The sequence below is a fragment of the Gasterosteus aculeatus genome, chromosome Y (genome assembly GCF_964276395.1).
Source record: "Gasterosteus aculeatus chromosome Y, fGasAcu3.hap1.1, whole genome shotgun sequence".
Classification (NCBI taxonomy): Eukaryota; Metazoa; Chordata; class Actinopteri; order Perciformes; family Gasterosteidae; genus Gasterosteus; species Gasterosteus aculeatus.
In genome coordinates, this window is record NC_135709.1 from 8,209,572 (window position 1) to 8,221,511 (window position 11,940).

Sequence of the window (11,940 nt, forward strand, 5' to 3'; positions counted from 1 at the left end):
CAAAGTATATCACTGATATGCTTCCACTACATAAGCCTTCAAGATCACTAAGATCTTCTGACACCAATCTGTTGGTGATTCCCAGAGTAAATACAAATCATGGGAAAGCATCATTTAGTTACTAGCAACAAACAGCTGGAATAAACTTCCTGAAGATTTACGTTTAAAACAAGACCGAAAACTTTTATGTTCAGCTTCGCCTTCTGCTAAATTTTACCTATATTGCACTTTTAACCTCTGCCTTTTTAATTAAACAATTTAAATAATAATTTATTTGCTGTTTTTAATTGTCTTTTAATTCCTGCATTTTATTTCACTTTATTGTATGAAATGTTATGATGTGAAGCACTTTGAGTCTGCCTTGTCTATGAAAAGCGCTATACAAATAAAATTGCCTTGCCTAGTATGGTAGTAGAAGTATCAGTTGTAGTACTACTAGAAGTACTAGTAATATTCTTAGTGGTTGTAGTGGTATTTGAAAGAGCAAACCGCTTCATTCTGAGCTTCATGGTTAAGGTACAGATAATCATTGAGGCTTTTATTTTGAAATGATGGAATTGGGTGAGGGGGGGGTTGGGAGACAGAATGTCTGTTATTCAAACTAAGAAGTTATTAATTGGTAGACCTCATCACAAACATTACAGTAAGAATTCCCTCCATGGAGCTTTTTAATTTGAAATTATTGGATTGGGTTGGGGGAGGGGGACGATAGATAGAGGGAGGGAGGGTGAGGCAGGGAGGGGTGGTGAGGAAGAGGTAGAGAGAGGAGGAGAAATAGACAGACTGACTGAGTGAGTGATTAAGAGTGAGAAGAGGTCAGGGTGGAGGGTGGAGGGGGGGCTAGTGTCTTCATCATGTTGGTCTGTTGACAGAAAGCATAGCTGTGTCATGTGACTCCACTAATCAGGTAATAGGAGCAGCTGTGAGTCACAGACAGAGATACTGCAGCGTGTGTGTGTGAGTATCCACGGCAACAGCGCACCTAGGTTCATTAACGAGCTGCTGAACAGGGCAGAGACAGGACAGCGAGTTACACAGAATCCACACCTCAAACAAGTGTCCTTTAGCGCAAAACTATAACAGCTATAAAAAATAACATGTTTTTGAGAGACCCAAAGACTCTACCGAACGTATGGATGCGGTTTTTATGTCTGTCCGGTAATAAATACGGCTCCTGTCGCAGTTTACAAAACGTGTACCTTCTTCTTCTTGTATTGGAGCCTATGGGGCTTTTGGCAGAGGTTGTGTCACTTTAACACTCCTTAAGCCAAAACTAAAGAACTCTGGGATTCCATGCACACATTAATCCAATCTGCACAACCATGCCATCATTAATCATAAGAAATGAAGCATCAAAAGTGTATACTCTGGCTCTGAGGACAGAAGTTCCATATTTTTTAAACCAGATTCTGACACTGCTCTACACCAGGGGTGTCCAAACGTTTTCACTGAGGGCCACATACAGAAAAATATGCGAAAGGTTGGGCCACTCACTAAAGTAAAGGTATATCACCTCACCTCTAGTGTATTAACAGTAATACAAATCAATCAATCAAATGTAGGTAAATTATGCTTGATAATTTATTATACTTGAGAAAAAACTGCATACATCACATATTTCTATGTATGGGTTTTTATTTATCTATTTTCAAATAAAATCAATCAAATGTAGGTAAATTATGCTTGATAATTGAATAAACTTAAAGAAACAAAACTGCATAAATCACATCTCTCCATTAATGGGTTTTCATTTTTTTTTACAAAAAGGGTTAGCAGCTCATCCTCAAAACTGCAGCCTCAGATTGCTTCTTCGTCAGGATGGGGACCCCCTTCACAGCCCTGTTTAAAGAGGCATGGCTTTATTTAACCTAGTTATGCAAATAATTTATCAGCTAACGTTTTTTAGAAAATGTTACCAACTAAAGCAGTGGTTCTTAACCTGGGTTCGGTGAGTCAGTCTCAGGGGTTCGGCGGAGGTCAAGACACACACCCGACTCATATGATTCGTGATTAAACGCCCCGCTTGGCCATCATTGGCTGCAGGTGATCACGCAACATCGCTTGGCCTATCTGTGCTGCAGGGAATTTGGCGCGCTCAGTAGTCAAATTGTGACTGTCGTGATGGTACGTCGTGTGATTTCTTTCTTAATATTTTAATCCCTTCATACTAACTATGTCGAGCAAAAGAAGAAAGGGGTTGGACGAATATGTACAATATGGATTCACATGTATAACGGAACGTGATGGGAGTCAGCGTCCTAACTGCATCATTTGCAATGCCAAGTTGAGCAATTCTAGTCTAGCACCGGCAAAACTAAGTGAACGCTTCCTTAAGCTGCATGGAGATGGACAATACAAGAACACAACGCTCGCTGAATTCAAGGTGAAGAGAGCCAGATTCAATGAAAAGGCTACTCTGCCTGTTCTCGGCTTTGTACCCATCAACAAACCGATCCTCACAGCATCGTACGAAGTTGCTTACCTGATCGCAAAGCAGGGCAAACCACACACCATTGGTGAAACACTCTTAAAACCAGCTGCGTTGAAGATGGCGAATATCATGCTGGGAAAAGCGGCTGAAGTTCAGTTATCCCAAATTCCTCTTTCAAATGACACCATTAGCGACAGAATAGAGGACATGAGCAAAGACATCTTGGCTCAAGTAGTTGCAGATCTGATTTCAAGCCCGGCAAAATTCAGCCTTCAACTGGACGAGACCACAGACGTTTCCAATCTAAGCCAGCTTGCTGTATTTGTGCGCTATGTGAAAGACAACGTGATAAAGGAAGATTTTTTATTTTGTAAGCCTCTTACGACAACAACTAAGGCAGCCGATGTGAAGAAACTTGTGGATGACTTCTTCAAAGACAACAATCTTTCGTGGAATATGGTTTCTGCAGTTTGTTCGGACGGAGCTCCAGTCATGCTGGGAAGAAAGTCTGGTTTTGGTGCGCTAGTGAAAGCCGATGCACCACACATCATTGTTACTCATTGTATTCTGCATAGGCATGCATTGGCAACAAAAACCTTGCCTCCAAAACTGGCAGAAGTATTAAAAATTGTTTTAATGGTTTTGTTCTTCGAACACTGATGTTGATGCACGGTTCATTTTGTGCACAAGTAAAATATATACCTATGTTTTGAATTGTATTTTTCCAATTAAGAAGGGTTCGGTGAATGCGCATATGAAACTGGTGGGGGTCAGAACCTCCAACAAGGTTAAGAACCACTGAACTAAAGTAATTGGGCTTTTGAACACATGAATACTGTGTAATATATTTTAACTCACCTACAATGGGAACAGTGTTGCACATAATGGGAGCAGTGATGCTGCGCTCTGGACTGAAGGATGGCTGGCAGGTCAGGAGTAAGTTTGGTGGTTGAGATACGAAGGACATCACAGAGATGGCTGTCGGCCATTTTGGTTCTCAATCTGCTTTTGTTCAGAGTTAACAGAGAAAATGTTTGCTCGCATATGTATGTTGTGCCAAACAGACTCGTCATTCTTTTTGCGTGGCATCGCATCAGAGGAAACTTAGCCTTTTCCAAGCTCCGGTAGAAGACGGGTAGGGAGAGTAGCTGATGTTGATTCTTCAGAGAATCATCACACTGCATTTTGATGAGTTTTAATTGCAGACTCTCTTCTACTTCTTCTGCATCCAGCAGGAAGGGAGTTGAGAACAGCTTGATTTCTTTCTCAATGACAGAAAAATCTTGGAAGCGCTGATTGAATTCTATCATAAGAGTTGTGATCACAGAAATATATTTCCCCTTTTTAGCAGAGAGGTTGGCCTTTGGATGAGCACATTTGATTTCCGAAGTTACGTAGTTGTGTCTCAAAAAGACGAAGCTTCGCACAGAATGCTTTCTTGTGTGCATAAAGTTGAAGTAGAAAGGCCAGGTCTGCCAACCATAGAGGATCACTCAGTTCATGAAGAGGTCGGTCCTTCTCTTTCAAAAACTGGTCAATTTCTGATCTCAGGGAATAAAACCGCTTCAGCACGGAGCCGCGACTAAGCCAGCGCACATCACAATGATAGAGTACGTCCCCATATTCAGCATCGACATCAGATAGGAAAGCTTGAAATTCTCTGTGGTAGAGGCCTCGTGCTCGTATTATGTTGACAGTTTTCACAACTGTGGTCATCACATCGCCAAGCTGGACTGTCTTGGCACAGAGAGCTTCTTGGTGGATGATACAGTGCAATTTTACAGCCTCGCCTCCACTCTCTCGCACCTTAGCACACACCATAGATGTCATTCCTTTGCGCTCACCTGTCATAGCGGGAGCCCCGTCCGTTGCAACTCCACACAGCTTGTCCCATTTAAGTTCCATCTTGTAAATTGCACCTGAAACGGCTTCAAAAATGTCCTTACCCGTTGTTGTGCCCTTTAGACTCCGAAGATCAAGCAGCTCCTCCGTAATGCAAAAGTTATCGTCAACTCCCCGCAAAAAAATTAACAATTAATTTTCTTGTGTTTTGTTAGCACGGTAAAAGTACTGTTGTTGAGCCTGCAGGTTAGCTGCCATTTGCTTGACTTTCTCCTCTCGCTCAGCAGCAGTGTAGGACGTGAAGGTCGGATGCTTGGTTTCGTAGTGTCGTCAGACATTGTACTCTTTCATCACTGCAACTGTTTCATTGCAAATCAAACAGACACACTTCTCCTTGACTTCTTTGAAGAAATATTCATTTTCCGACCGTGTTTGAAATTTTCTGCATTCACTTGCTATCTTTGGTTCTGCCATTTTGTCATCGCGGAAATTTTTTATTTGAAACATTTTTTTTGTGGAAAAGCTGCATTAGGACTGCAGCTAGTGAGTAGCTCCACCTACTGGTCAAACTAAGAACTACAATACAGTCAAGTGCAAATTTCATGTGTGGGCCACATTCCATTCTATTTTTATAATTTGCTGCGGGCCAATAAAAAATGGATCCCGGGCCGCAGTTGGCCCGCGGGGCGTACTTTGGACACCCCTGCTCTACACTCTAGCCCTCGAGGTCTCCCTCTAGCAACCGCAATACACACTCATGTAAAACTCAGAAATGGAGCAAAGAACCAGTGAAACATAATCAGTGGTTATGAAAAAAGTACAATAGATATCAACATTTTTTTTTCCATAAAATAGTTGAGACTTGTGTCAACATTTGAAAGTTTAAATGGTGTCTGTAGCTGAAAGATTGGCGAAGCTGAAAAATCTGAAAGTTGAAGTTTAAGAGGATTTGAAAACAAACTCCAATAGAAATAAATATTAATGATTATTGATTTATATACATTCAAGCTTAAGAAAGCTGAAAAGTCAAAGCCCGAAAGGAGCAGAACATTTTAATATTTGAATAGCCTCCTAGGCTTCCGTAGTCCCGTTTTTCCTTCACAGAAGCGTTACTCTGTTGAAGGTAAGTCGAGGGAAAAACGATGTCGCACTATTTCGCTATGTTCTTAGAAATATAACTGTTAACATCAGAAATCATTGCCGTGGGTAACATTAACATAACCACAGTTTTCAGCTGTGGTGCGTCATTATTTTAGACAATGGAGTGGTGATAAAAGTATACGTTTGGTCACTGTTTAATTTCACGCCGTTTGTACTCGCTACATCCGGTCATCCTGACATATACGTTCCTCTCTATAGACCGTGTGTGTAGGGAGCTGATGTGCGGAGACCAGGAGGCAATGTCTGTGTTTTGTTGTCTTCTGCAGGTATGTGTTTTGTTTTAATGCTGGGATTTTTGCAGTTGTCACTGTTATTGTTGGAATGCATTAAGCATTCCAAGTATTGTTCTTCTATTCCTTATTGTTGGAATGCATTAAGCATTCCAAGTATTGTTCTTTGAATCTTTATTAAATGTCTTAATGTTTTAATGTCTTAAAACCGTTCAAATGTTAAAATGTTCAGCTCTTTCCCGGGAGGTGGGCTATGACTTTTCAGCTTTCTACCTCTTAAGCTTGAATTTATATAAATCAGTAATCATGAATATTTCTGCTAATGGTTTTCCAATGGACATCGTGTTTAAATCCTCTTAAACTTTCAGATTTTTCAGCTTTGCCAATCTTTCAGCTACAGACACCAAAAGCCCCATAGGCTCCAATACAAATCTGGCGACATATTTCTCAAAAAATCCAGAAGGTACATGTTTTGTAAACTGCGAAAGGAGCCGTATTTATTACCGGACAGACATAAAAACTGCATCCATGCGTTCGGTAGAGTCTTGGGTCTCTTTTTTAGATAGCTGTTATAGTTTTGGGCTAAAGGACACTTGTTTGAGGTGTGGATTCTGTGTAACTCGCTGTCCTGTGTCTGCCCTTTGCAGCAGCTCGTTAATGAACCCAGGTGCGCCATTGCCGTGGATGCTCACACACACACGCTGCAGTACCTCTGTCTGTGACTCACAGCTGCTCCTATTACCTGATTAGTGGAGTCACATGACGCAGCTATGCTTTCTGTCAACAGACCAACATGATAAAGACACTAGCCCCCCTCCACCCTGACCTCTTCGCACTGTTAATCACTCAGTCAGTCTGTCTGTCTATTTCTCCTCCTCTCTCTCTCCCTCTATCTCTTACTCACCACCACATTCTTCCTCACCCTCTCACCCTCCCTCCCTCTATCTACACCCCCCACCCCACCCAGTCCAATAATTTCAAAATAAAAGCCTCATGGAAGGATTTTTTACTGTAATGTTTGTGATTAGGCCTATTAATTAAAAACTTTTGAATAACAAACATTCTGTCTCCCAAACCACCTTTACCCAATTCTATCATATCAAAATAAAAGCCTCAATTTACCTGATTAGTGGAGTCACATGACACAGCTATGCTTTCTGTCAACAGATCAATATGATAAAGACACTCGCCCCCTCCTACCCCTCCACCCTGACCTCTTCTCACTGTTAATCACTCACTCAGTCAGTATGTCCGTCTAATTCTCCTCCTCTCCCTCTCCCTCTATCCTCACCACCCCTCCCTTCCTCACCCTCTCACACTTCAAAAATTTTGAAATTTTGAATTTCAAAATAAAAGCCCCATGGAGGGAGTTTTTACTGTAATGTTTGTGATGAGGCCCATTAATTAAAAACTTCTTAGTTTGTATAACAAACATTCTGTCTCCCAACCCCCCCTCACCCAATTCCATCATATCAAAATAAAAGCCTCAATGATTATCTGTACCTTAACCATGAAGCTCAGAATGAAGCGGTTTCGTTGAAATACGTATTGCTCTTTCAAATACTACTACAACCACTATGAATATTACAAGTACTACAACTGATACTTCTACTACCATAATACTAGTATTTCTACTGCTATTAATACTACAACTACTACTAATGATATTACAAATACAAATTACAAATTTGTATTACAGCTGTTTCTACTGCTATTGATACTAAACCTACTTCTACAGCTAGTACTACTAATACCACAATTACAGCTATAACTAATTAAACTAATATTGCTACAAACAATTTTAAACCTCTTTTTATTCATCTCAGCTTTTGTTATTTCTGTACTTTTTCAAATTCAGTTAAGCTCCTGCAACTTCTGTTTTTAGAAAATCTTTTGAAATTCAGCTTCCGCAGTTCCTGGATTTTCAGCAGTTCTTTAAAATAATTTCAGCTTTTCATATGCCTGTATTAACAGCAATGTTTTAATATTAATTTCTGTATTTATTTACAAAATATATCACATTCATTTCAGCTGTTTTCATTTCTGCTTTTTCAGCAAGTATATTGAAATTCCTTTCAGCTTCTCCCATTTCTGTATTTTCAGCAATTTCAAATTAATTTCAGCTTTTCTAATATCTCTAATTTCAGCAAATGTATTCAAATTCCCTTCAACTTTCTGTATTTTCAGCTATTTTTAAAAATTCAGTTGAGCTTTCTGCTTTTTGCATTCCAACGCATTTTCAGCAGGAAATGCATTTTCTAGTTCAAGTCTCCTGTCTCATTCATCTGGCCAAGCTTGCCACAGTATTTTACACAACAGTAGGAGTAGGCTATACACAACACATGAGTGAAGAAAAATTTCTCGCGATCGACTGCAACTCAGCCCGCAATCGACTGGTTGGGCACACCTGAATTAAATTATTAGAAGAACTAAGAAAGAAGAAAGCAATTTCCTTATATCGAAACAATTATTATTATTATCAGTCCAATTAAAATAATTTGTGTAAAGATTTTAAATTCCTTGCATACCAAAGCACCTAAGGAGCTGTATTTGTCATCAATATGCTACATTGTATATGTTATTTACGTTCAATAAATGTCTAACATTTTCAGGCATTTTTTAACTCACTGAAGACAAGCGTTCCAGGCGATCTCGTCACAGTACCCGGAGCCACCGAAAAGATATCCTTCTTACATACTTATATGTCATTATTTTAATTTAAAAAAAACTTTGAAGTGGGTTTTTTTCAATGTGGGATGTCACAAGTCCAGAGAGCAGTAACCTTTCTCATGAAAATACTACTAGTCGTCTACCTCAAATGACGCGTTTGAAAGAGGAGGTGAATGAATCTCTGTCCGACGATTCTTTTTTTTTTTTTACATGAAAGCCACAGAAGCTGATCACTTTTAAAGATCTTGCCTGTTATAACATGCTGTGGGACACGTAGAAACCAAATTACATAGATAAGTGGCTTTTTATTGGCATCTTCACGTCCCAACCCAAACCTTTTATTTTTTCTCTTGAACGTTGCCGTTCCAGGCAGAGACAAAATCAAAAGTAGGTTAGGTTGTGCTCCCTTCAACCCTTTAATGGCAGGTGCATCCACTGACGTGGCATCGGTACATCAACTGCTTTGTGTTCTCCTCAAAGGCTGTTTGAGGCAAAGGTCGTTGCTTCTCACCTGCAGCAAAGTTCTTCTTGTACCGAATGTCCTTAACCTGAGGTTTTAACATCGAGCTCACCAGGCCCATCAACATGGCAGAGCTGAGGAAATTACGCCGACAGTTCATCAGCTACACCAAGACGCACCCAACGGAGAACAGCGGACACATTTCTAAAATGTTTGTGCAGTATTTAAATAAGAGTCTTCACTGACATTTTAATAGTAGATGTTTCAGTTTATTATTTGCTTCAACTAATAAATTAATTAAATGGTATTTGTTACGTGTCTGTGTGTTATTGACTTTGCATTTGTTAATGACAAGAAACTAGTTATTGTAAAACTTGAACCAGAAAGACATGTAATACCTCATATTGATATAATACATTATATACAAATATATCATAATAGTAATGCTTTTTGCTATATCAATGTTTTTCTAAACACCGCAAGTTCAACAACTGACTTTTTTGAATGACAGCCTATACAAGAAACCCACACAAAAGGAACTTTATCATAACAAGTATTTATTCACAGAATTGTCCTCGAAGTCTCTTTTCTCTGAGTAAAGGCGGTGCCAAAGATTCGGTCCCCGTGGCAGAAGAAGGGGGCGTAGTTGCTGCTCGGCCTCTGGTGGTGCATGTCGTGAGCCGGTGCGCCGCCCAGCAGACCGAAAGGCACCATGTGGTTGAGGGTCCACGGCAGGTCGTAACCAATGTGGTCCTCAACTGACATCCAGATGCTGAAAACCGTCACACACCATGTGGTCAATGGGTGGCACCTTAAAAGAATTGAGTCCTGGTTGCTCCACAATCCAATGGATATCAGCTCTGGGATGCTGAACAGCTGAGTGCACCAAGAAAAAGGAGCCACGTATTCATGGTGGGTCGCGTGCATGAAACGATAGAGCTGTGGTTGCTTGTGATGAATGAAATGCCAGATGTAGTACTGAGTGTCAAAGAGAAGAAGTACAGCCAGCCCATCGATGATCACCTTATACAGTGTCAGAGCAGTATCTGGCAGTTTTCGTGTAGGCAGTATGAACATGGTGAGCAGAGCAATTCACCGCCAGAACAACAGGTGGAGTAATGTGTTTTTGTCGAAGACGACCTAGAGAGTCACGTCTTTGTTGCTCGTTTCTTTATTTATTTATCATAGACTTTATTGCCCCGTGCATCGCCACTGCTGCTTTTCATCGTGGACACATTTTTCCTCCAAAACTTTTGTGCACCTCTCGACCGGCAAACCGACGTTTGCGGAGATGTTCCTCCATGAATCAGAGGCCATCCGCGCGTCCTTATAGTCTGCCAATGACGGTTTGTATAAGTGGTCATATTTACACATTTCTTCCGACAAAAGTTCTTCAATCTGATCCGTTCTCTCGTAAACATTCTTCGTTTTAATAATGTAGGGTGACCAGATTTGAGTTTGTGAAAAAGAGGACACTTCGTCGCGGATTTTTTGAGCTGTCACCCAATCTGGGAAAATCTTTCTTAGCAAACCAGATGTGCAGTCCATTGATCTGTAGCTGTTGTGATGCTTTTTTGTATAAAAAGCAAGGGTACCCTCAGTTTTGTGTTTTGCACAACGTGCACTTTAGCTTCCAAATCGCTGCCACTGACACGTAAGTGCCTGCACTGCATGTCATGCACTCAGCTTCCGAAGCATCATGGGAATTTTTTTTTTAGTTCGTCCGTAAACATTTACATTTATGTGCTGTAAACAATGCAACTAGTGGAGGTGGCAAGGTGCTCAGTGTTGCCAGATTGGAAATGGTGAAGTATCGTACCAAAGGCTGAAAATGGTCGTATTTGGAGGATAATTATCGTGTATCTGTTCTCTCTACAGTCAGAGCTTACGCAAGAACGTAAGGGAGATACCATTTCCAAAACTTGTAAGGGCGTAAAAACTAGTTTGTGAAAGACCCAGAGAAACACAAATATCCGACGAAGCAAAATCCCGGACGTTTTTGGAATCCCTGCTGGACGCATTTTTTAGGTCTCAAAAAGAGGACATGTCCGAGGAAAAGAGGACGTCTGGTCACCCTAAATAATGGTGGTATTGTGCTATGAACCTCGCAGCATCGATCGGACCCTAAAAGCACCGTCTCCACCTCCCCACATCCCCCCATCCACCCGCCCCGACGTCGAACGTTTGACTGCAGTATTTTATGCGCCTTATAATCCGGTGCGCCCTATATATGAAAAATGTACTAAAATAGGTAATTTATTGAAGATGCGCCTTATAATTCGGTGCGCCGTATAATACGGTAAATGCAGATAAATCTTCAATATTGCCAACCATAATCTTACTTTTCACCGGCCACCGCAACAAGCGTGGGAAGACCGAGCGGGTCACAGGGTTCTCCACCACAGGAACCGGTACGGGTTCAGCGAACCCTCTGAAAGACACTCATGTTGTAATTTCAACACAATCAGTGCTGCATAGGTCTGCATATGCTGCGTATTTTGCAGACCTTTAATAGTTTTAAACATGCAAAAATTACAGCATGTTTAAAACTATTAAACATGCTGTAATCACCTGTGTGAATGACTCGTGTATTTGGAAACACAAACATGCCTTGCAGAACATCTGTCCTACTCGACGCAATATCTGAGAAACAAAAAGATATTGAATTTGGCCAATATGAAGCGGTATCATGTTTATTAAGAATGATGGAAATCAACAGTGAGAACAACTGCATAGTGCTCTCTCATCACTTTTTATATCTTACCATCATATGGGAGGAAATGGGAGGAGTGCGAAATGGGAGGAGTGCAACAGGATAAGAAATCCACCATCACTCAGCTGAATGATGAGAGCCTGTAATGAGCAGGTTTGTTAGTTTCAGGATGTTGAATAGCAGGTAAAGTTGAACAAAAACATGCTACATTATGTTTTTGTTCAACTAAGTATATATCTTATGATATTAAAGAGGAGATCAATTGGTGTAACGCACATGACATTTCCAGTGCTCAAAGTTAAGTATCCACAATCTGAAGGGAAATTGAACAAATAAAACAAAAAATCAATTCATAGTTGATAAAAATATCAAATCATTGACCAAAAAAAATAAATCATTTGCTCATAACAGTTGTAGAAATGTTAGTTTGTCT

General features: G+C 40.4%; 1 protein-coding gene across 1 annotated transcript; it reads right to left on the reverse strand.

Annotated features, from left to right (window-relative positions):
• Positions 1 to 9,355: 9,355 nt before the first annotated feature.
• Positions 9,356 to 9,886, reverse strand: LOC120812854 (cholesterol 25-hydroxylase-like protein 1, member 1; the record flags this gene model as incomplete). The annotated part of the gene is made up of 1 exon (XM_078097978.1): positions 9,356 to 9,886. A coding segment is annotated over one exon (531 nt), but the record flags the coding sequence as incomplete, so codon positions are not given.
• Between the last annotated feature and the right edge of the window lie 2,054 nt (positions 9,887 to 11,940).